Raw genomic sequence first — 25,346 nt, forward strand, 5'->3', positions numbered from 1 at the left:
AGTGATGCTGCATGGCAAAATGAAGTTAAAAAAAAAAACGGTCATTTTCACAGCTATTACATCTCACACCAAATGACGGTAGAATCTGAACAAAGTGGATGGTTGTGTTTCAGCTCCGAAGAGCCAGGGGCAGTGAAAACCTTCAAGTTTCCATTTGTGAGGACAAAACAAACATGCATCAGCTGACAGCTGTGCTTTTCTTAGCCGCTTGCATGATGCATTCCCTTACAGCAGCGTGGAAACACTACCGGGCCTTCCTGTTATCTGCCCCACAACAAGGCTGACTACTCATAGGGTGAGCGTGAGGAGGAAGCTGTGCACGCGCTACATATGACAATCCGCATTACTGTCTGCTTGGCAGACAGCCTCAGCGAGGCCATCCCAGGGCCGGCAGCCAGAGACACGCTGCAGCTGAGTTATCATGCTTACTCAAATATTCATAACTGGATAATGAAAGTAGAAATAGTTTCCATGTGCTACACAAGAGGCTGAGATCAACAAAACGGCTACTGTTCTCTTCCTTGATTGTGCAGTGCGTCTACTTTTGAGGGCTGTCAGTTGTAGCGATTGATTGTCATTCTTTTCTGCCAACGTTGGAGAGTAGAACCTACCGGTACTTTTTTGGGGCGACATTAAATGCGTCATTTTTGTTGGAAGTCTTTCTAGCATCCACTGTGGCTTAAAGTTCTAAAGCAGTTTTGGTTTGGTTTTTTTTTTAATTGTGACTGTCAATTATGTGTCAGATGCTGTCCAGCATTAGAACGACTGCAACACTGATCTTCAGACAATGTATATTTAAAAAAAATAATAAAATAAATAATAATAGTAATAATAATTTTAAGTCATTTTTTTTTTTGTACATTTGCTCAGCGTCACATTTTGACTTTTCGAGTTAACATGTGCTTATTTATCATTTGGCTTTAGAGTTACCGGTAGTTTTAATTTTAGTGTTGTGCATTTAGGTGTCACGAAACATTTAGATTGAACGATGTATTTGTAAGTCGACTTTTTTTTTTGGTAGATATTTTAAAAAGTTTTTAAAACAAAAAAGTTTGTGGCTTAACGGTACAAAATGTTGACGTCTCGGCGCGAGGCGCTTTACAAACGGCACCCTGTATTTTCTGGTCTCTTTTTATTTAGGTGCGCCTTGTGACAACACGTCTCATCATCTCGGGCCTCCTTGTGTACCATGAGCTCTGGTTCTGCCCAGGATGTGGCAGTCGAGCATTTTCTGCGTGACATCGAGAGGCGGAGTAAGCGGCTACACTGCGCTGTGATTGGCTGCGAGGTGGAACGACCCCGCAGCGACATGAACCTGCTTTATCGAAAGAGCCGTTTGGATTGGAGGCAGAGGGACCAAGATGGAAGCAAGAAAAGGTGAGCGGAGTGGCATGTGTACGCTGAATATCTCGGATTACAGGGTTTGGGATTGGGGGATCTAAGCCTCTCTGTCATCTTCAAAGAGTATGATTCCCACATCTTTATTCTGAGCACAGATGATAAAGTTAGGCTGGTTAGAGATTTGCATAGCAGCACTTCTTGGTTAATATATGGGGTAGATGAGATCAACGTCCCTAATGCCAGCAAAATGTCAAGTAGCACATCCATCCATCCATTTACTTACTCTTATCCGTGGTCATGTTGCGAGGGGCAGTCGCTTTGTCAAAGAAGTTCCTTTTTCTCAACCACTTGATCCAGCTCGACCAAGGGGATGCCGAGGCGTTCCAAGGCCAGCCGAGAAGCATAATGTCTCAGGTAGTCCCCTCGGCCTCCTCATCAGGGAGGAATCCTAATCAGATGTCCGAGGTAGCTCATCTGGCTCCTCCCAATATGGAGGAGCAGCGTCTCGACTCGGAGTCTTTCTCAGATGACCGTGCTTCTCGCCCTATCTCTAAGGCAGAGCCGAAGACACCCTGTGGAGGAAACTCATTTTGCCCGCTCCACGATGTTTTTCTTTTGGTCACGAAAAGGGGGGGACCACCACTCGGGTTGACCGATCCAGAGGCACTGTCCCCAATGGCCATGCGATGTTGCAGACCCAGATCACAAAAAGTGTGCCGCTGTGCAAGAAATCACTCCTAATGATGTTGTCAGCAACATTTAGGACAAATCGACGTGGTCTTACTTAGAGCAGAAGCATTATGCAGTTTCAGTCCCGGTGACAGAAGATGGATCGCAAGTTTACAGCCGTGGACAAGCCGTAACTTAAGGCCATCAATTAAAGTGTCATGTGTGTGTGTCAGATGTGTCAGTGAGGTCTGTCAACAATGAGGACACTGGCACACTCAATGTCAGCACCCAACCTTAACCTAAAACTTTGCGCGAGACGCTGACGGATTGCTGTGACACCTCGTTGCACGTTTTCATCTCCAAGAGAACATTTTTGGACAACGTCTTGGTCTGCATTCGCCCTCTTGAGCGGCTTCATCAAAGCGGACAGTGACCTCATCACGTTTTGACCGCACACGCGTTTCTTGCCACGTGTTTGGGTCAAAGGTGACAAAATCACCATATTTTATTCAAGCGTTTTATTTGCACACAAAGCCTCATTCTGTGGAAATATTCATTTGGAATCTGGGATATATCATTTGCGCACTGGATGTTTAGGATTAATGGCTACGGATGAAGACCTCATAGTGATAAGAAGAGCACACGTCGTTTTATTTGCCCAGTGATGAGATCATATTATTGTTGGCTTGTTAAATAGCTCCTGAGTAATAAATGTCTTCTGAATGAGCAAGTATGAACTCAATATATGCCACAGTTGAAACGGCACGGAGGTAAATGTCTTCATTGGTCTTGATATGTTATTGCAACATTTTCCAGAAAATACAACTTTTATTTTCCTTGAGTGGTGGAGACAAATTTACCATGTTGTAAATTATTCCCATTTCTCCCTCCAATTTAAAAAAAAAAAAAAAAATAAAAGTTCTGACATGCCAATTAAGAAATTATGGGCAATGAAGATTATTTGAAAAGTAATTTCCTCATTAATGGCCAAAGTAAGTGTAGACTAAAATATTTCATTATTCTTATTATCATGATATTCTTATGAGTGGATCTCACTTGGGTCGTAGCGGAAGGAATCCAGATAATGAACTCTCGTTACGACACAGACTGCCAAGTGGAGTGTGGTGCGCGATGCCTGCAATGTTGACCGCATTATTGTAAGCTCCAATTGTCTTGCCCTATCTCATGTTTCAACGCATCACCGGGACGGCAACTGTTTGTGTGACCCGTATCCATACGGGATATATAGTAACAGCTACACTGTCGGCACAGATGTGGATATCCAGATGCGCCCCCCCATGCGCCATTGCGCAAATGTGATCAAAACAAGTCATACGTGGATTGACAAGTGGATTTGCTTCATAACTTTTGGGACAGGGTTTTAGTTATTGATATAAACATGTTGTCCCCTATGCTGAAAGCTTCATTATAGATAGTTGAATCACACCTATAGAGACACCAGACGGAAATATTTAAGGGTCATTGGTAAATCGCATCCACTGGTGGCAATGCATTGGATTCTGCAAAATGCGGTCCGCAGATTTTTGAACCGTCTTGATATTGTTCTCGGGACTCGACAACGTTCGTGGTACGTTTACAAATGAACAAGTGGATGATACCCAGTGGAATATATTGTGGCTTTGCAATTAGTCTTTTCTTCCCTTGGGGAGTGAATATACACATCAACGCAGGAACGAATAAAGTGTGTAGATAAGTGAATAAAACCGCATCCACAGTTGCCGAGGCGCAATACGCAAAGTGTAAAAAGCCAGACGGTGCTGTCAGTCAGAAACAAAAAGCGGCGTTTTTGTCTGATCTGTCTCACTTTTATTTATTGTTATGGAAGCAAGTGGCAGTAATGATTCCACGATTTTCAGAGAGAAACCGTCAAATGCGCAACAATGGTTTCCACGGTAACGCTTGAGAGCGGAAAACAGATGTGGGTTGAGAGTAGAAAGAAAAGAGTGCGAGAATTCTATCAGTCCCGTATTCACTAAGAGTACTCTGTTTTGACCGGGGAATTGATTTCCTAATTAAATGCATTTGAGTGGAGAGTACGGTAAATGTGGAGAGTTGGAGATGGAAAAAGACGTGTGAGAAAGATGGAGGGGACTCTAGGGTGTTCCTTTTTTTTTGTACTGAAAGGCCCGGCAGGCAAAGCTGTTGTTTGAAGAGCAGAAAGAGAGGGAGTTAATAAAACAAAGTGGGGTAAATTAATGTTTGTATGATTCTTTCATGCCTTCTTTTTTTTCTTTTTTTTCCCCTCCCCCTCTTCCTGCCAAAACTGCAGCTCGTCTCAAAATGACCCCTCGGCGACCGTCGGCAAAGTCAGAGACTTGGCCTCGTTCCGTCGCCACTTCCGAATGGGCTTCATGACCATGCCGGCCTCCCAGGACCTTTCCCCTCACTCGTGTGCCTCAGCCATGGCGCCGCGCTCGCAGTCCTGCCATGCGGTCGGCGCCGGGGATGCGAGTCTGGAGAACGGGGACTACTCCGACACCCAATCCCAGCACGGCGGCCGCTGCCCGCCGGTCAAACCCAAGCGCCACCCTAGCACTCGCCTCAGCTCCTCATCGGCTGACACCAGAGGACCTCCCGAGACGCCGCCGCCCCCGCCGCCTTCCTCCCACTCGCAGGCCAAGCACTCCGAGAAAAAAAATGGTAAGAAGCGGGATTCCCGGTGCGCGTTATTCTCTGAAAATGATCTTTCCTTCACGTACCGGTCCACCCCTGCAGCCATGAAGAAGTCCGACTCTGGAGACATTGGCTCAAAAAAGGTGCCTCCTTTAAAACCCAAGAGAAGTCCCAGCACCCAGCTCTCCTTCGATCCGCTCCCTCCACGTGTGCCTCATTCTGCCGCATCGCTCCCTTTCCAGGGAGCCGACTCTCAGATCCAAACCGGAGAGGGGGACGATGAGCCGGTCTATATCGAGATGGTGGGGCAAGTGTTCACCAGAGAGAGCCAGACCGCCACCCCCCACCCCGTCACCCCGGTAGCCACCACGCCCGATTCAGACTCGGACCAGAGCGAGGCCATCTACGAAGAGATGAAATACCCACACCAGGAGAACCGAGAATCACAGAGGCACCCGCCGAGCAAACACGAGAAAATGAAAAGTTCAAAGCATTACCACGTCACCCCATCGCCCTCCAGCAGCTCCTCCTCCTCACTGCCACGCCCTTCCTCTTCCTCTCCTTCCTATTCGAAACCCAAAGCTACGGTCTCCATCTCTCATTCGTCCCCGCTACCTTCCTCCGCATCCTCCACCCCCGTGCCCCAGGTGCTATCCACCAGCCCCCACACCCCACGAGCGCCGACTCCCTACCTGCTGCAAGGAAGCAAATGTGAACCAGAATCGAACACCAAGATCCCCGCCCCCTTCCCAAATCTTCTACAGCACCGACCCCCGCTGCTCGCTTTCCCTCAACCGGCGGCCGCGTCCAGCGGGGTGGCAGTGCAAAGCAAGGGTTCCTCCGCTTCCTCTAAAATCGGCTCTCAAACATCCAGCGTGACCACTCAAGCTGGCACCTCGTCCTCTTCGACGTCCTCGAACGTTCCAACCTCATGCTCCAAAGAGCCGTCGGGAGGGAGCGTCACGCCGCAAGAGAAACACAGCAGAGATTCTCAGTTAGGACCCGCTCCCGGACTTCGAGCGAGGAGTCACTCAACGCCACTGCCCCCGTCCTCCAAATCGACGTCACCTTTCTCCCATCACCACCACCACCCGCACCACCGGCCCTCCCACTATCATCACTATCGCAAGCCAGAGAGGGGAGACTCTCCGGCTCCACTCAAGTGCAGCTCTCAGACGTCCACCCAGGCCACCGTGCAGACCCAAACTTCAAGTACGGGCAAGGAAGGGAAATCCGTTAGTTTCCTTTTGAAGACGGACAAAGGAGAGAAGGATAAGGACCGAGACAAGGAGAGGGACAGGGAGCGAGACCGAGATAGGGACAGAGGTCGAGACAAGGACAGAGAGAGAGATAAGGACAGAGACCGCGACCGGGATAGCGGTCCTCACTCTTTGCAACTGGATCTCCTTCCTGCTACGAGCAGTCAAACGGCTCAAAGCAGCACCAGCTCAACTCCGACATCCCTGTCCTCATCCCATCGCCCTCACTCTCGCCCTCATCTGCGCTCTCATACCCCTCATGGCCTGCCGGCATACAAGCCGCCGTCCTCCGACAGCCCCCTGCTGTGGACGTACCCTTCCGGGGGCTTCCGCAGACCGCCGGCTTACGAGAGCTTGAGAGGAAACTCCCAGACGCCGTCCTTGCAGCAGCCCTCGAGCCTCACGGGCGTTGGTGAGGGCAGATGCAAGGGTGGCGAAGGCTCGTCATCGCTGCTGTCCAAAGCTGGCTTCATGCCCTGGGACAGTTGTGTGAGCTTTGCAGGCGACGAAGGGTCTTCCTGGCCCATGCAGAGGAAATTGTCCTTCAGCCAAGGGAGCCGAGAGACCGAAAGTAAGTCAGAAGTTATTTTATACACACTGGTAACCTTGACTTACAAATGCCAAATTAAGATTTTTTTTTTCAAGTTTTGCACTACAAGAGAAAAAAAAAAAAAGAGTGACGGGCAAGGTTCAGAAAAATGCTGCTGAAGTTAAGTGGAAAAAAAAACATTGAGAAAGCTGCAGCGATGAAGGTACCATAATGCCCTCGCGAGGAGAGCCACCGTCAGTAATGCATTTTCAGCCTTTCGGTTTATTGAACGGGACAAACGATCAAGCACAAATACAAAATGAGAATGCTTGCGAGGAGCTTCTGTCGCCATAACTCACTCAACCTAACTCCAGCTCCACATGTGACTTACTAGGCCACGCCTCTTAAAAGCACCCATCCAACACACAAATCCGGTATGCTCATTATTACACTTTATTAATACGACTCGATTACTTTACATTCTCAACACAGCGCTATTTTTCTTGATTAAAAATGTAACAAAGTTATTTTTAAGGGGCTGGAACAGATAACTAGATTTTGCTGGAGGAGCAAGATAGAAAATCTTCATTGTGGCCAATATGAGGGCGATTGGGGATCATTGATGTCGCAAACGGAGTGTGCCTGACATCACTCCCGTTTGAAATAAAACAAGCGACTGTACTTTTCTAACAGTCGATGGTTTGCCTGTTGGCGAGGCGCACACAAACGGCAAGTTCAAGGTGAAATTCTGCAGTCCCATTGAGTTGTCTCTCTCATTTCACTTTACTTTTTAGCATCGAGTTTAGCTGCACATCTCCCCCGGGAAGCACTCAGCTCCAAATTGACGATGTGGCAGAGCTCTTGTAACAGGCTGCCAACTCAAAAGCGCCATCTTTGATAGGATGAGTAAAATATAAAACATACGGGTTAAATGGAGTGGTGTTTTCCTCACCCAACAAATGAAAGTCAAGGTTTTACCGTACACTCGGTGAAGTAGAATAACAATTTTCGTAACAGTCACTCTTTAATCATTCACCCGATCTCTCTCATCCCAGAAGAAGAAGGACGGACATGGAACGGCAGCGCCGATGCCTTATTAAGGATGGATAAGGAAGAGTTGGGAATGGGGTTCCGAGGAGGCCCCTCGAGCATCCCGGTGCACTACAGTGGCGCCGCGAGTAGGACCCTTGGTCACTGTGAGTCGCTGCTGGGTTCAGACAGCAACCCAGGATTCAGAGCCCTGCCCAGAGTCGGGATGCCTCTTCCCTGTCAGACGTTCCCCGCCTGTCGCAACGGAGGTGGGTAACGTTCCTAATCATAAGATCTGAAAAGCGAATCCCAAATGACATAAGCCGTTTTCATGTTCACGCTGTGGTTTGTTTCCTCTGCTTTTATTTACCCTCACATGAAACTTGACACCACCGTAATTTCATGGAGAATTTAACAAGCGGCAAATCTTTCATCTGCCATAAAAGCCAAACGCCGAACAGCTCTGAAGCCGCCGGGTGTCTTTGTCATTCACTGCATTTTTAAGCAAGGCTTTTCTCTTCAGACTGACATATGCATGCTTACCATGAGAATCCGGGGAAAAGCTTTCATTGTCGCCAAACCAGGAAAACACACCTTTCATAAACACTCTCGCGCACGCACATTACTCTCATTTTAGTGCTTTTACATTGAAACGGAAGAAGAACCAAATAGAGTGCAACCTCTAATGTCAATCATTGCTTTCAATGTGAGTCATTTGATGTACATCATACATCACGCTTGTTGAGGCTGCTCACAAAAAAAAAAGGCAAAAGACAAACCAAACACTCCTTCACATTTATTTGGAGGAAGATGCAGTACACCACACAGTGTCCAAAATACAGCCCGGGGATCATTTGCGGTCCGCCATCCATTTTTTGAGTGACCCGCAGCATCTAATACCGTGTTGGCCCGAATACAAGACGGTGTTTTTTGCATTGAAATAAGACTGAAAAAGTGGGGGTCGTCTTATATTCGGGGTCTAGACATTATACCCATTCACGACGCTAGATGGCGCCAGATATCATTGAAGCGAATGCTGAACTTGACTCCCCAGGCCAAAGTGAATCCCTGTCACAAAGAATAAAAATAAAAATAGCGATAGCACAAAGAAGAAAAATAAAAAAATAGCGGTAAGAAAGAAAAGAGAAGAAAATAATAGAAGAGATAACAGAAAATGGAGAAACGTAGCGACATTCTGGAGAAAAGTGGGTCGAAGATCGGCCAGGTTAACCGGCAGCTGAGGAGAAGTTATGATGTCATTTACATTTCAAAAACCAGAAGCCATTCATTTACGAATGTGATTGCACTTTAGTTTACATATTTAAATGTTCAGATATTAAGATTTGAATGAGGCAAAATAACATGCTTTTTCTCTCAAATATATTGTTGGAATCATTTGTTTCAGATGTACTGTCATTATTTTCTGTATAAAAATTAATTTGGTGTTCAAAAAGTCTTTTTTCAAACAAGAGGGGGTCGTCTTATAATCAGGGCCGTCTTATCTTCGGGCCAATACGGTATTTACGAAGACAATTCAGTTTTAGAAACAACAACGGTTCTGCGCCATGTCGAATTTCCGATTTGTGAACATGTCACATTAATGATGACAATGATATCTCAACGACGGTGTTTGCAGAATAACACTCTGCCTTCTTCTCATAGATGTGTACTGCACAAGCTGTATACACAAGTCGAACACAATGTACAGCTCACATGATTCCAGCCAAACATTTGCACCCTCATGTGTTAAATGAAGTGATATTCCACTGTTCTCATTAGCAGGCACGCCGCGTAACAATGGTGTCTTTGCAGAAGTGGGGCGGCTGGGCCGTTCCTCCTCTGCTGCTGGAGTGAGACAGGTGGGCGGAGGAGACGTCCAGAGGCAGAGCAGTCTACCAGCACGAGAAGCCCTCAATCAGGTGAATTGATGCTGGCCGGCCTTATAACTCTCGACTCGATTAACTTCATTCAGGGCTCATTTCGGAGCGAGCATTAATATTGTCCTCATTATTGCCTCCCCTCCTTTTAGAGACAGTGCTCCTGCAGGTCTATTTATAGCTCGTAGATATGCCCACTGAGCAGAATAATGTTCTGGCCTGGCACGGAACAATAAGAGCAGGTACATGACGCAGGTTCCCACGTAAGCGTCCCAGTGTGTGGAAAAATAGCGGTGGAAGGAACGCGCTGTTTTGGTGTGGTGAGCTGCAGTTTCTCGTGCGGCATGTTTAGCTATATTCCGGCTGCATAGTAAGTGCTGACGCACTTTGAGAGTGCTGCAGAGACTGTCTGCATGCGTCTGGTTGGCTCACGCTGAAACGTGAACAGATGAAGTGGTGCTACATCCTGGTGGATGTGAGGAGCAACTGCAGCTGTGATCGGCAGGTGCCTGCATTCTGTTGGCGGTAGTCACTTTTTAGGGCCTTCTCGTGGAATCCTTCATTTTGACGTGATGTTTACTACACTGTAAGGGCAAAGGTTTTGGGAGACCTGGATATTTTCCTGCATGAAATGCAATCAGAGAAAAGATTTCGGTTCTCATCTGCAACAGCGTAAGCCTGAAGATCCTATCCAATATTTTAGCCCACCATTCTGCTGGTGGAATGCCAGTCCAAAAAAAAAAAGGTACAAAATAAAGTCAAAATATTTAATGCTGAAATTTTCAACTTTTATGACCACTAAATAATTTGTGATTTTGTTTTCACACATTTTTACACATTCACTTGTTGATCCTCGGGTCCCTAATAATGTGCTCACCAATAAACATTGCACTCGAAATTATGTGTCGTCATGATAGAGATGATGTTTGTATGGAAGGCTATTTCAACTAAAATACAGTTCCTTGGTTTGACTTTATAACATCAAGCCCAAAAAGATATTTTCCCCAAACTAACACCACAATCATAGAAGGTAAGAGGCAACAAATTTTCTTCCTGATTGAATAAAGGACAAGTAATGTAATTTTTTTTTCCCCTCCAAAATTTGAAACACTGTCTTGGTCATTTGTGACCTATACGAGAAAATAAAAATGTTGAGGAAATATACACAATATTTTCTTAAATTCAAAATTCAAATATAACAAAAAGTTGAATAAGGCGTCACACTTTTACTTTTTGTAAATGTAAAAACACACACACACACACACACGTATATATATATATATTCAAGATTTAGAGTATCTTTTTTTTAAATTGGCTTGATCTGATTACTGAAATTGTTTTTTAACATGTTTGCTAAACAAGGTGAAGGGGAGCTCACCCTTCCATTTGCCCGTTGCAGGAACCGGTTGATCACCTGACCTCTGCTAAAACCAATGTTCACTCATTCCTTTTCTTTATGTCACTAGCTGCATGGCCTGGCGCAACCGCAAGCCTCCTGCAGCCCCAACAGTCCCGGCGTGTCCCGTCAGCAGCAGCAGCTGCAGCTCCACCAGCAGCAGTTGCAGTTAAAGCAGCAGCTCCAGCAGCTCCAGCAACAGCACCACCTGCAGCTGCAGTTCCAGCAGCTCGCCCAGTTGGCGCAGGGTCAGCCCGCCGCCGGAGCCGCCTCGTCCGCCGCGCAGACCCAGAGAGACGGCAAGTTGCTGGAAGTCATCGAGCGCAAACGCTGCCTCTGCAAGGAGATCAAGGCCCACAGGCGCCCGGATAAAAGCCTGTGCAAGCAGGACAGCATGCCCATCCTCCCTAGCTGGAGACGGACACCTGAGCCCCGTAAGACTGGCACGCCGCCTTGCCAAAGGCCGCAGGCCGTGGTGTGGGACACGGCTATCTGACAGGAGGACGGTGAGGACAGCGCTGGCGAGAGACACGGTCGAGCTGAAAGGGGGCGGGGTTATATCATTCGAAGAGAGTAGATGCGGGGGGTCAGCCTTTTGTGTAACTCTAGTTGCAGTTGCACCACCTTGGTGACAGATAGGGGGCAAAGGTGAGCGCAGCTGCGGTGTAAATGACAAACAGGGATTCCAGTCTTCGTCTTTCCCTTTCGGCGAATCTTCATCTTCTTTCTCTCCCGGTCCCCTGCATCGTCTACGATCACTCCCAGCTATCTGCAAGTCTTCCCTCATCACATTCATACATCTCCTCTTCGGTCTTCCTCTTTGCCGCCGACCATTTCCAGCATGTCTTCTGACACTTTACTCAGTTCTTCAGCTCTTGTCCCCCCCCCTCCCATTGCTCCGTACAACTGATTCCCAAGACCCATGAAGTCCTCCACTGCTACTCCTTGTCACCTCGCCATCCCACCGGCCTCCTGTTCACTCACACACACATGCACCCTCTTGCTGCGACGGATCTTCTTTCCTCATCCATCCGCCTCTCTAGGTTCTCACGCACCTGCCCCTTACACACCGCACATCCTGTCCGACCTCATCCCTCAATCTTTCCATCACCAGATCAAACAGGGACTCCAATCAAACAATTGAAGTGTCCCACACTTAAAAAAAAAAAAAAAAAATCCCTCTGGTTCCAAATTGCCAACAATTTTGCCATCGTTCTCCCTCCTGAGTATGACAGCTTGATAGGGTGATATCCGAATTGCCAAATTTCCTCCTGACTACTTGACGCATCGATTTCTTTTTTTTTTCTCTCTCTCTAATGCACAGAGAGGAATTAAACGAAGGCACCGGTCAGAGAAGAGCGACATGAGCCCGACATGTCATGTTCTGTGGATGAGCACACGTAAGACTCGTCGTGAAGTCATTGAAGTGTTTCTTGAAATTTGTCAATGCATACGAGATGTCTTGGTATCAGTAGATTGTTGTCGTGGATGCAAATAATATCGCCAAGGTGTAAAAGCTACCTACTCTATCTGTTCGCATAATATTTGTAAATCAAGTAACTTTCTCTACATTTTTTGGGGGGGAGGGGCAATTTTATAGCAATATGCCCCCAGTGTGGGGGAGCGACATAACTCGCGTCAACTTCTAGCCTATAAACGTTACATATCTTAAGACTTGAATGAGTCATATTTACTGTGTCATCCTCTGCATGTCACAATAGACATACAGTCCTGTACAAATATTGTGTAGAGATGATCATGTTTGAATTTTACATAGAGCAGAACTTCACTATGGTAACACACGGTTGTACAAAATTGCTTTGTTTTGGTTTTCCCCGGCGCGACGCGCGGCGTGTCGAGCCACGTTTCGCTACAAATGAAAGGGTACAAAAAAAAAAAGATTGTCCGTGCCGCTCATTGAGTTCTGTCCAATGAGGTACAACTAAAAGGACGGGCGAGTGTTGATCAAGTGGAAACAGAATGCTGGAACAATCTGCGCAACACTTTGGGAGAAATCAAACCCTAATGTACTGTAAATAGATATGTACAAGTGTATTGAAAATGTAGCAATTCTTTCCATTTTCATACTTGTAATCAATACATCTGATGTAGCATAGACTGTATAAACTTTGTTCACTTGTTTTTCTAGGAGTATTTTATCTGCTGCAGCCAGTCCTCGCATTACTTAGAGTTCTAATAATCAGTAAAAACCCTTGAATTTAAGGTGCGGTCGAACAGTTTATTTATGCAAGATTCCCTTTAAGATCAGTTGCATTTCTGGATTTTTTTTTTTTTTTTTTACAATAATCTTCATTTATGGTCAGAGTTCAACAACTTTGTCGTCTCGTTGCTGCTATCTCAAACTACTGATGTTGTTTATTCACGTGTCGCCGTGAGGCAACGTGGTTAATATTCTTGTGCTTATTGTCAAATTCGAGTTTTTTGTTTTGTTTTGTTTTGTTTTTCTCGGAAAGCCACGTGAACTGGACTTTTAAAAAAAGTGAGCCCTTCTGTAAAAGTATAAGGCGTTTGAATGTCTCTTGGTGGTGGTTGTTTTTGATAGTTAGCACCAAAATGTACCCCCTGTGAGAAGAAGACCTACCTAAGTGTTGGAGAGTCACTGCTTGGCCTTTGTGTTAGTTTCGCCTACGCATGTTCTTTATTTATTTACTTTTTTTTTGCTTTGTTTTGACAATTGGCATCAAATTTTATACAATTACAAGCCAGGTTGAAGGAAAATGGGCAAGTGCAATGCATGTAGAGATTCTTAACCCCCCCCAAAAAACAAACAAACAAAAAAAAAATCATATTACCTTCAATCTCGTGCCCAACTTGATTTCTAATACCAACAAATCACCTTACTACGATTCCTTTTCCACTGTCTAATAATGAACCTAGGGACCGTTTCCAGAACTAGTTTACAGAAGCTGTTGGTTTTGTGTCTCGACTCAAACAGTGGCCATTATATGAGTGCCATACTATATTGATATGGTAAGATACGGTGTACCTTGGAAATCACTGTAGTGCTATATTTGCATTGATATTGTCATTCAAATAAATTTTATATAATGAACTTTACACAACAAAATCGACATTTTTTTTTTCTCTATCCGTCTTTGGCTGCCTGCTATCTACAAGTGTGACTTGAGAGCAGACGCCGCGTTCCCCTGCACTGCTGCAGCACACGTTGCAGCACCCAAATCTTCCAAGTGAGGGCACACTGTACACTCTGCGCTGCTTACGGTGTGGATCCATCAAAATAACGCCCACTACAAGATTTTGCCTTCATGTTTATCTATTATTGTCTTTATGTGATCGCAAATAGCACACAACCCTGAGAAATGACAAAATTGGCCTATTTGGTTCCACCAGCATGTTGAGGTTAAAGGTCATTTACTCCCATGGGTTCAGGCATAGATTTGGGTTCTCATTCAACCCCCTCCCATCCGCCTATTACAGCCTCGAATAAGCCTCAATGATTATCTGCGGCGGCAAATTGCAAATAAAAAGACTTCGTTATTATGCCAATTAATGAGCTTTATGGAGAAATATGAGTGAAATCTCTTTTGTGCTTTGTATGGTAAATGGCATTCCCAAAGAGACACAAAAAGGGATCATTTCCAAAGTGATAATGGATTTCTTCAATGGCAAACGGCAGCCTTATGTCTCGGTGTCCCTAAACAGACATACTGTACACATTCATTGGGAAATTTAGTCTGTATTGATTATAAAATAAATAGCACACCGGTAGAATGAAAATGAAGCTGCCGGTAAAGTCAGGACAGGTTTATTCATGAATACTCATTTCGAAAATTTTTACTCTGTATCGAATAATGTTTGTATTAAAAAGTTTCTCGGCAATATTTACGAACATATGTACAGTATATATATACAGTATATGTCTATATATATAGATATATTGTATATATATGGGGGTCCAGTGTATTCTTCGTTTTCTGATGACGTAAGAGAGCTGACCAGTCAGCGTCGCCCTGGCAGCAAACCATTTGCTCGCAGGCTTGTCTTTCACATGGCAGGCTGGTTGAGGGAAGTGGGCTGCGGGGTGGGGGGGGATTGCAGATGATTGGCTCGGCTCGCAGCTCAGGGAGGGAGGGAGGAAGGGGAGGTTAGCAGCTTGGTGGGAACGGATGGAGGCTGAGAGAAGAGGGCGGGGGTGCGCTTTACCGCAGTATCACTAGATTTCTGCAGCACTCATCAAAACTCTGCGGCATGAAGACAAGAGCTGGGGGGAGGGCACTCACTCGGACCGGGCTACCTCTTACTTTTAGTCTCCCCTTCTTCCATCCCTAAATAGGCTTCTCTTTTATTTTCCACCAATTTGCACTCATTTTGAGCTCCCCCATCACTTGAAAAAGGGCTGCCTCTTTCCCCCCATTGGCTAATTGGATTCCCGTTGCATTAGGGTGCGCTTTCTCCCATTTTTTTTTTTTTTAGGGGTCTGCTCTTGTATAGTAAAATGGCCAAGGATGCGGAAAAAGGCGAGTGGAAGGAGTACATTTGGAACCCGAGGACGAGGGAGTTTCTGGGCAGGACAGCCAGTAGCTGGGGTGAGTACTGTACTGTCCAGCAACACAGCGACAGCAATGCAGCAAACATGGAGCCGTGCAACTCATTCTATGTCTGTTGTCTTTCCGCGGCTTTTCCTATGCACGTTGGAAGTGTCAGGTGGCCGCTCATCACACTCCGATGCTGTCAAAATGCGGCTTGCCGCCTGCACAAGCCGCCGGTTATTTTCCTTTTCTTTATTTATTAATTTATAGCACCGCTTCCATTGCGCAATGCGCTGAGCATAAGGGTGGAGGCATATGGTGCATCTGGTAAATATTTTACAAGATTAAAATGTGTGTGGCCTACCGGGCGGCACGCTTTGCAAGGAACAGGTTTCAGGCTTGTTGCAAAGTGCGGACGTCATCGTCCATTCAGGGGAGGCTCACTCTTGGCTGGATGAAGTTGGACATTAGTAAGAATTGCATGTCGGCGTGATGTCACCAGTTGGCAGGTTTACACAATGAAAATGTGAATTTGAGGTGCTTACAAATCAGGGCTCACGGGGATCACCGATTTGAAGAAAGGCAATGACAAAACCACAAAACGTAAGCGTCCCAGCCTTCGGTGTGAAAGTTTCCCCGAATAACGTGTAGTGCATATGGCTCCTTTGAAATGACATTGGAAAATTATAATCGGAGTCAAACCAAGTGCCAAATGCTCTTTGTACCACCTCCTATCTGACCCGGCCAGTTGTCAGGGATTTAAACGTAATCTAATGACGGCATTTGCATCGCCGCGTGATTGATTGATTTTGTTTGCTTGTTTTTACTAATGACAGCAGCCGTTTGAAGTGGTTGAACAATAATCACGTTCCCTCTCAAAAAAAAACCAAACGGATTTGACACTACTCTTGGATTCATTGCGGCTTCAATTTGTTGGAATGTTCCGGCGCTGTGCCAGTTAATCCAGCTCAGTGTGTCCCAGGTGCTTTTAGATCTTGAGGCCTTTTTAAGCTGTGCTCGCTTAAGGCCGCCTAATTGAGCTATTTTGGGAGTTAGCTACTACATGGAACCCACCTTGACTTAGCTTTTCACCTTTTAGCACGCTTTCTAACCACGCACATGTTTCGTTTATAGCTTCTCATCTAATTTCTTAGTTTCCTTTTGAGCAGCGCTCCCGCTTTGCATGGTCATCCGTATACCGTAATCATCCAAGGTACGGTGTCGAGCCCGATGGAGCAAACATGAGTACTTCCTGAAGTGTTCAGAGTTGCAATACATTTCTCCAGACTACACCTTGGCTTTGTTTTCAAATATTTTAGTGCATCGACTCAACTCGGCCCACTTCAAAATATATCGAGATACGTACCGAATCGTCTTTTATTGGAGAGATCCACACGCCCACACGCCTGCTATATAATCTCTTTGAAGGAAACGCCACTTTTACAAAACTGACAAATTCGTTGGGATTGTAAAACCACAACAAAAAACGTACTCTCTCGAATTGAGACGTGCCCCTATCAAATCGGAATACTGACTCGACCCGTTCCACTTTATAATGAACCATCCTTGAATCGTATCGCACCCCGTGGATCGAGATACGTATGGAAGCATCTTTAATTGGACAGATGCACAGCCCCAATATATACACATATAATCTCTTTGAAGGAAATGCCACATATTCAGTTCATTGGCAAACCATAACACGAAAATTACATCATACCCACTCAAACAGAGCTGTACCCAATCAAATCAAACCGAATCAAGCTTCTAAAATGAACCATCCTTGAATCGTTTCACCCCCCCATGGATGGTTATACGTCATGAATCGTCTTTTTATTGAAGATATTCCAACCCCCTAATCGAGACTTAACGAGGGATACACTTCCAGATGCTTTTTTATGGCATTGTTACGGCATCTGCGGCTGCTCCCGAAAAAGGCAGGCCGAGGACATGCGCATGATCCAAATGGGGGCCAAAATGAAGCGGGTGTTTTTTTAAAGAAAGCACATGAAAAGCACCGCACCTCAAAGACTCGTGTCGTTTGTTTGATCAGCGAATTCAAAGAGCCATTGAACAGCATTCCCCATGCTCATTAATTCCGCATGTTCTTTGCTTTCAACTGCCAGGTGAGAAGTAGACACTTCCCTATCTATCATCGGTGCAGAGGGCCGACTGTAAACCTAACACCCTCCCGACAAAGACTTGACCCAAACACGCTGGGTTGGTTTTCTGCAGTATTTGTTTTTTTCATTGGATGACCGCGAATCACTTTCTGCCATGCTCCATCTTTTCCCCTTCATAATGTTTCAACCTTGGAATGGAATGAGTCAGCCTGCGCCTTTACTGTATCCAGTATCGCTCTCACTCTCTCCGAATACAAATAATTAATCAGGCACCCCGTTACACATATGCAAGAATCCCCTGTTGAACATCCTCCCTTCGACATTTTGTTGCGGATTCCAGTGAGTCGATGCAGAAGCAGAGCCAGAGAGCTCCATGCTGGGGGGCATCCAGCAGAGGGGGTGGGGGGGGGGGGTGTCAAGGCACTCAGCTGCTACCCTACGCAGGCCCCAGGTGTCGGCGCCGAAAATGGGGGGGGGTGCGCGCGCGCACTAGAAAATGCTATTTTTAAGACTCGCCACAGGAACGTCACAGACAGATGCTTCCAAAGCCAAAGGAGGAGAAAAGAGGATGGACGGATGGCTCATTTCGCTCGAGCAGACCGAGAGCCGTTTCTAATCCAGTACATTGCCGTGTATGACGGAGTGAAGTTCCACTCATGGAAACCCATTCACAAATAGACAAATTGATTTGAGTATATTTCAGTCCCTGAAGAAATTGAATATTATCGCTGAAAAGATGTTGCGCATTATCAACACCATTTAAGTCACATCCTGTTGCCTCAATGCTACGTTATTCCTTTTCCTATGCATAGACAGATGTGTATCACGACGGTCTCCCTTGCAGTGTTTAATTAATTAAAAGACCTCCTGTATAGCCCCCCCCCCCTCGCCCTCCGTCAGCGCAGTGTTCCCTCCTCTGCAGTGCAGCTCTATAATGAAATTGGTTGGAGAGCGACTATTTGATCGCTCTTTAATTAACGCCCTTCAGTGGTCGGGGACCAAACGATGTAACATTTTATCCGATTTTTGCCAATTGAAGGGATTAGTAATATGAATGGAATGAGAAACAGATGGCCTTAATGTGAGTGAAACAGATTTGGGGGCGGGGCGGGAGGATGAATCCGTTTAATGAGGGGGGGAAAATGAATTGCTCTTCATGACTTGGTGAAGTCATTCACACAAACTAGCTATTTACTGTACATGATGGACTGCACCGATCTCAAGTTACGGAGTAAAGTTGAATGTGCTCATTGTGTAGTTTGCCCCTCTGAGATGCATAGCTAACATGCATTTGTAGACAAAATGTCAACTGTGTGGCTATGCCTGCCCCCTGAGTGACTTTGAGCACCCTCAGTGTGACATCAGAGCAATGTGATTCGATGCACGCTAGTAATTGTTTGCCGTTTGTTTGTTTGACGCGATTTTAAGGATCGGGTTAGTCTGGTCATTTGTTGTTGAATCCAGGAAAAAAAATAGACACGATTAAAAACAAGCAGAATAAAAGTAAAAGGAACAAGATAAATACATAATGGCAACAGGTTGAACATTTTCGAATGGGGGAGTTTCCAGTCACCACTCCCACAGCGGCGCAGTCCTCTGTCTTGCAGATCCACTCTCTGCCCTTGTTTGCAAAATTGCCTCTTTTTTTTTTAATAGCAAATACCTTTGTGACACTCAATCAAAATGAATGCTGTGTTGGAAATAAGGTGTGGTACTAAAATGTGCTGTTGACATTGTTTTTGTTGCATTTCGTCCATGCCCAAGGTCAAACAATCCTCTCCTCTCCTTTCCTCGTCCGCAGGTCTCATCCTTCTCTTCTATTTAGTTTTCTACATCTTCCTGGCTGGCCTGTTTGCGCTTACCATGTACGTCATGCTGCAGACTTTGGATGACCACAAGCCGACCTGGCAAGACAGGCTCACCACACCAGGTGCCGTATCGTAACCGGAGATAAGAGCCACACAAGCGCACAGTTCACCGTCTGGGGCACGGTATATACTGACTGCTCTTACTTTTTGTCTGGCACTCGCAGGGATGGTGATTCAACCCGAATCCGATGAGACTTTTGAGATCATCTATAACATCCAGAAATCCGAGAGTTGGGACATGTACGCTGAGGCCCTGGACAAGTTCCTGGAACGTATGTCTGAGAAAGCTTACCGTGACGGATTATCCCACATTCTTCCGCGAATAACCTAATAAGATGTTTCCTTTAGTGTCCGTATCTACCACGTCACTTTTCATAAGCAAAAACCCTTGCAAACAAATTTTACAGCCTCGTCCTGGCTTTTCTCCGTAGCCTACAACAGCACCGTCCAGGAGCAGAAAAATGACGAATGCAAACCAGACCAGTACTTCTTGCAGGAGGACAGCGGCGATGTGAAGAACAACCCCAAGCGTTCCTGTCAATTCAAACGCGACTTTCTGCAGGACTGCTCGGGACTCTCTGACCGTTACTATGGATACCAGGACGGCAAGCCATGCATCATTATCAAGATGAATCGGGTAGGAAAGAGGAGAGGAAGGAAAGGGATGATGTTGCTAGGAGACAAGGAGGGCCTGTGATAGTGGAACGGGTTGGGATTGAGGGAAAGCAAATTCCCAGTTCAAAAGAAAAAAAATCTGTCTCAAAGTTATTTTTAAATCAGGCTTGTATTTCGTTCCCTGCAGGTGATTGGAATGTTGCCAGGAAAGGATGGACAGGCTCCTTTTATCACCTGTGGCGCAAAGGTAACCCAGAAAAACTCAAAATAGCTGACATTATACCGCTCACAGCCGTCACACTGTTTCAACTACAACCGTGCACTGATTTTTCTTGTGAATGTGCCCACTCTCAGAGGTACAAAGTTGGCAAAAATGAATGGGTAAGAATGAATCCTATGGAGTGATTTATAGTGTAGTGTTCGATTCTACATAGCATCAGACTGGAGCTACCAAATTCCCCTTTGTAGGTGTAATTACGACCTTAGTAATAGAAAGCTGATACTTCATTAAGTATACCTGCACTAACTAATGAGGTCACATAGAAAACAAACAAAAATAAAAAAATCGAACGTTCATTGTACCGTATGATCATTTTTACAATTTACGACCAAGACGGTACGTTATGTTCTCTGATGTGTTTTTCTTTTGTGATGCACTGCAACATACCAACAGTTGCTTTGCCCCATCATATCACCAAACAAGCTCAGCAACATTATAGAAACAGCTCTGTGGTACAATTCTATACCAACAACCACAATAAACAAAAGATTGTCGCATTGATTCGGAAATGCAAGTGTTACTTTTTGACCGTGCAGGTGTACCTAATGTGGTGACCCGTGAGCGTTGAGAATGCTTTTGTAGTCACTACTATCTATCTATCTATCTATCTATCTATCTACATCTACCTTGCATATATTTATATATGCAGAAAAAAATGGTGCGTTCAATTTACTCAATTTGATTCTGTCAAGTGGTTGCACAAAAATAAAATCAGGATCCAGATTTTTTTAATATCTCTCTCTCTCTCTCTCTCTCTCTCTCTATATATATATATATATATAATACGCTTTAATATATTAAATATTTTAATAAATAAAGAATTTTTATGCTATTCTCAGTGGGACCTTTGACTGTTTGAGTGTGTGTGCATGCGTGTATGTATGTATGTATGCGCGTGTTTAATCGACTATCGAAAGAGACGGTGGGCGTGTCGCGTAATGAGATATGAAGAAAAGTAGGAGATTAATGAGGTTCAGCTCCCCGCTCGCCTACAGACACGGAAAGGCATTTTTTTTTTAGGCCATAACACATGAAATTGTTTCGCCCCCACAGAGAGAAGACACTGACAAAATTGGAGAGTTGATGTACTTTCCTCCCAATGGCACTTTCAACCTTATGTACTACCCTTACTATGGCAAGAAAGCTCAGGTGGGATGTCCTGGATCAAAACTTTGTTTCTCTTGTTATGTTGGAAACGTACCCGATCAAATAGGTACCCGTACATCAACTTTGGCTTGCCTTGTCCGTCGTCATTTTTCCTTCCAGGTGAACTACTCCCAGCCTTTGGTTGCCGTCAAGTTCCTTAACATCACCGTCAATGAAGACGTCAACATCGAGTGCAAGATCAACGCCAACAACATTCCCCCTGGAAGTGAAAGAGACAAGTTTGCCGGACGAGTGTCTTTCAAGCTGAGAATCAACACCATTAACTAGGTTTTAAAAGCCTTTTTTCCACCTCTTCATGCTCTGCAACGTTGCACATGCACAGAAACCAAATTGCAGCATTCCCGCCCTTTGTGGGTTTCGTTTACAACTCCTTCAAAACTAAAGATGGAGTGGACATTTTTTGTCCGGGTGTGTGGTGAGATAATGCAAGAAAATAAAGGGTGGTAATCCTGTAATTATTTCTGTCTGTGAGTTTGGGGACAAATTGGTTTCTGTAAAATTAATTTCGAGGTGATGTCTATTTGTACTGCATGACAAACGAAAAGGGGATATGAAGGATATAATCGCGTGTTTTTCAAAGTTTGCAAGGACCAGTAACACCACTGTATTGCTGCTCCAACCTTGCTGCCTCAATATAGAGCGTTCCTCTAGACGTGATACACATCAATACGAAGCGTGCAAATCTGACAATTTTTATTTCGATAATATCATAACCTCAGAGCTAGACTATCGGGATGGGCATATGACTAAATTAAGTTATTTTCAAAATTACGAAAGGTTCTTCAGGCCGCAGATTTCTTAAAACCGAATCGACAGCACCTCTGGTGGTTGAAGCCGAGTACTGCGCCCCATTTTCTGACAATTGTCAACACTCTGCAGAATGCTTAACAATCACTCTGCCCATCCCCAAGCCTAACTTGTTGCACTCAAAAAACTACCGACCGTATATATCTTAATGGGTGGATGCTGAGATGAAGCCATTTTGCATGTGTGTATTGTCTTTCGTGTGCTATGAGGGGAGGAGTCACCTATGTCCCAGCTCTTCACTCAGTGTGGAGATTAAAAAAATAATTACAATAATTTAAAAAAAAAAAGGTTCTGTCAGACCACTGACCACCAGGAGGGACCACCGTGTAAGCGATAGAAATCGAACACAAATTGTTTGGGATGACGAGGAAGAGTTGAATACCTTTAAGTGTGTGTTTGTGGCTTCAGTGTTTGCGTGTATGTTCGGTACGTTGACACATTTCATACCACGGGTCGGGAAATTGCATGCGTTGTGCAATAGTCATTAAATCCGTATATTATGAATGATTGATCCCGTTGTTTAGAGCTGACTAATTGTGTATCAACATCACGGTCGGATGTGTTGAGAGCATCAATCAGTTTAGCACGTTTTACAAGGTCTTCCTTCCATTATTTCAGAAAATCCAACCCTGGGCTGTTTCCAGTTCACCTAATTTGCGTTTGTTATGGTGTGTGGAAATATTTGAAATGGGGCGAATTGTAGATTTTTTTTCGTCCCATTAGTTTAGAATGATATCAAAGCTTCCACTGACTATAAAAGCTCACCTTCCGCCCCGTTAAACCCCAAGTTTTTTTCCACTGCTGTTGATGGTAATATTTAAATTAATTTGTCAGACCTTCAAAATTGATTATTTATATTACTATTTATTTGCATTGCTGTGCTTTTTGGTGACACTGACTTTAATTCCTCTAAACAGTGTTTAGGAGGTTATAATAATAGTGGTAGTGTGTGTTTATTCCCTTTTTTAGCCTAAATCATCCCGGTTTGCGTTTTCCCATGACAAAATCGGGTCTCTTCAATAGAACTTGGTAGGTTGATATCGGAAGGGCCTAAAATAAACAAACTTGATATTTACTGCATATTACATGTAAAATGAGGGGCTTTTTAAATGTTGTAATCCATCACACCAGACATAACATTTAAAAAAGTATTTGCTTCTAAATGATCTCAAATCCAAGAATCTCAATCATTTTCCCTAATACACTGCAGCCATTTTAATGCGGCAAATGCGAATAAAACATCGTATTAGCTATAACCTCAAGACTTTGATGTTTTCCCCCTCATTTTTTCAGTCCATTCACACGCACGTTTCTCTGATGTTGCTGCAACACTTAATTTCACTCTAATCTCTTAATCTGGTGAGCTAATCCAGAGCCTGCATGCAGAATTTCTTTGCCCTACTCTGTTGCTCCGCCTCCTTGTCATTGCCTCCAAAATAGAATTGAAACAAGGATCATTCATTCATTCCCTAGGTTAGAATTATCAGTGCATTTAACCCACAATATTGCTTAATAATTCATCTAACAGCCTTTATATTACACAACCCGAACGAAAATGTTCTTTCTTGAGCCATCTGCATGGCTCTGCATCTTCAACCAAAGAGCCTCATTCCACTTTCAGTTTTCTTTTTTGCAACGCCGTGTTAGAGAGCAAAGATCAGAGTAAAGATGCGGTGAGGAGATACTGTAGGATTCATGCGGGTGCAAAAAAAAAAAAAAGCAGCTGTGATATAAACAGACCCGACTCTTACATAATCGAAATACGCACGTGTTTTACAAAGACATAACAGTGCCTCCTGGTGGACAGAGTAGGTTGTTGCCAGGGTCCGGGTTATCTCATCTCCGGTTTATCGCTTTCCCGCTGATAGTGTGGAGATGTCTTCAGAAAGCAATATCTTTCTTTCCCGTGCGGCTATGGGATTCGTGGAAAAAGGGATGTAATGTAACGCGTCAAGAGGCAAAGTCAAACGAGAACGTATTATTTGTGGCAGACTATTTATATTTTTTTTTTGCTGTTCTGTTGTAACTTTTAGAGAATGTATCAACTATCAAATGTATCGTGTAACTGGAGACACATGGAAGGTTTTCACCAATTCATCAAATGGTACAAATAATTTGGTTGACAAGGCTCTCTCGTTTCTTTTTTGTACTTTTTACCTGTGTGCGTGTGCGTGTGCGTGTGCTATTTCCACCTTTGCCCCATCTTCTAAGGTTTTCAGATTTGCAATGAAGGAGAAGTAAGGCTGTATGTAAAACCTTTCCCGAACAAAGACACAATGTGTTCCAGCCAAAAATATTGATAGAAGTATATTCAAGTTTTTTTTTCTAAAGAAATCCAAAACAACCAAAAAAATAAAAAAATAAATAAACCCTCGCCCCCTTCTTCCTTATACAACCCTCACATAAAATTATTCCCAGAAATGTGGTGCAAAGGGAAGACTCTGCTCAGTTTTGTCGCCCAAATGGATGAGAATTCTATTCTGGATTTGTATTTTTTTGCTCTGACTGTATGTATATTTTTGCTCATGTTTACTGCAAAACAAGATAGAGAATTAATAAACGTCATTTAAGGGAACCGAACCTCAAGAGTGTGGCCTCTGCCTCTGAGCTCTTTTCAAAGTTGCAAAGGGATCCCGAATGCCAAACATCATTGAGTGGGTGTAATCTGATGTAATCTCATTGACGGTAATCCTCCCAGCACACAATATCGGTGCACCGATCATCATGGGTTAGTAATTATTGATAACCCTTTAGTGGTTATGATGTCATAGTGTGAGCCATTAAGTGTTGTAAATGAGGTAAGTGAGGGATCCGTGACACGCAGCAAAGTACAGGTCAAAGTTCGAAGGCCTTCGATTAATCGAAGCCCTCTCACCATCAATCTTTTTTTTTTTTGACAAGAACACACCGGAGATACACTGTACTTTCTCTCCAAGTCTCGCTGCAGGCCTCCTCTGATCTCTCATCACCTTCGTCTGCCCTGTCACCGTCTTCTTAGAAAGAGAGAGCACACGGCAGGGAAAACACAGACAGGACGGATTACCTGGTTTTTGAGGTATTTGTGCCTTTAAAATAGTCCCATGGAGAACATTACAGTATTTTGGGTTCAAGCAGCTCTTTGAACCCAATCAACATTTGAGGCATTATTGTCACATTTTATTCCCGGCCCCCCACCCCACAAAAAAGAGCCGTAACCACAAATATTTGAGGAGGATATGTTGACAAATAAGCACCTTTATTT

The 25,346-nt window shown here is 44.5% G+C and overlaps 2 protein-coding genes across 5 annotated transcripts in view; both read left to right on the forward strand.

Annotated features, from left to right (window-relative positions):
* The window catches only part of nyap1 (neuronal tyrosine phosphorylated phosphoinositide-3-kinase adaptor 1), a 29,713-nt gene extending 15,848 nt beyond the window's left edge, over positions 1 to 13,865 (forward strand). The window contains exons 2-7 of one of the 3 annotated variants that reach the window (XM_086130263.1): positions 1,141 to 1,377; positions 4,301 to 6,474; positions 7,488 to 7,730; positions 9,274 to 9,380; positions 10,805 to 11,240; positions 12,059 to 13,865. In XM_086130263.1, the coding sequence (XP_085986389.1) occupies positions 1,190 to 1,377; positions 4,301 to 6,474; positions 7,488 to 7,730; positions 9,274 to 9,380; positions 10,805 to 11,230 (3,138 nt within the window). In that variant the 5' untranslated portion in view covers positions 1,141 to 1,189 and the 3' untranslated portion in view covers positions 11,231 to 11,240; positions 12,059 to 13,865. Of the gene's footprint in view, positions 1 to 1,140; positions 1,378 to 4,300; positions 6,475 to 7,487; positions 7,731 to 9,273; positions 9,381 to 10,804 lie in introns of all 3 variants that reach the window. The other 2 variants (XM_086130264.1, XM_086130262.1) reach the window with 2 other exon arrangements.
* Positions 13,866 to 14,893: 1,028 nt separating this feature from the next.
* Positions 14,894 to 24,685, forward strand: atp1b2b (ATPase Na+/K+ transporting subunit beta 2b). Of its 2 annotated transcripts, XM_086131034.1 has the most exons (8): positions 14,894 to 15,302; positions 19,170 to 19,298; positions 19,401 to 19,508; positions 19,668 to 19,873; positions 20,039 to 20,098; positions 20,206 to 20,232; positions 21,185 to 21,280; positions 21,398 to 24,685. In XM_086131034.1, the coding sequence occupies exons 1-8, from the start codon at positions 15,212 to 15,214 to the stop codon at positions 21,563 to 21,565; spliced, it is 885 nt and encodes a 294-aa protein (XP_085987160.1). In that variant the 5' UTR covers positions 14,894 to 15,211; the 3' UTR covers positions 21,566 to 24,685. The 2 variants fall into 2 exon arrangements, with proteins under 2 accessions (XP_085987160.1, XP_085987161.1); XM_086131035.1 differs by lacking the exon at positions 20,206 to 20,232.
* The last annotated feature ends 661 nt before the right edge of the window (positions 24,686 to 25,346 follow it).

This window comes from Hippocampus guttulatus, chromosome 15 (genome assembly GCF_054856545.1).
Source record: "Hippocampus guttulatus isolate MCC_2025c chromosome 15, RoL_Hgut_1.0, whole genome shotgun sequence".
Taxonomy (NCBI): domain Eukaryota; kingdom Metazoa; phylum Chordata; class Actinopteri; order Syngnathiformes; family Syngnathidae; genus Hippocampus; species Hippocampus guttulatus.

Bases quoted from the DNA above. Each gene is read 5' to 3' on its own strand.
- atp1b2b (XM_086131034.1), top strand. From the start codon at position 15,212: ATGGCCAAGGATGCGGAAAAAGGCGAGTGGAAGGAGTACATTTGGAAC. The intron at 15,303-19,169 runs GTGAGTACTGTA...CCTCGTCCGCAG, and splicing joins CAGGACAGCCAGTAGCTGGG to GTCTCATCCTTCTCTTCTAT. The intron at 21,281-21,397 runs GTGGGATGTCCT...TTTTCCTTCCAG, and splicing joins ACTATGGCAAGAAAGCTCAG to GTGAACTACTCCCAGCCTTT.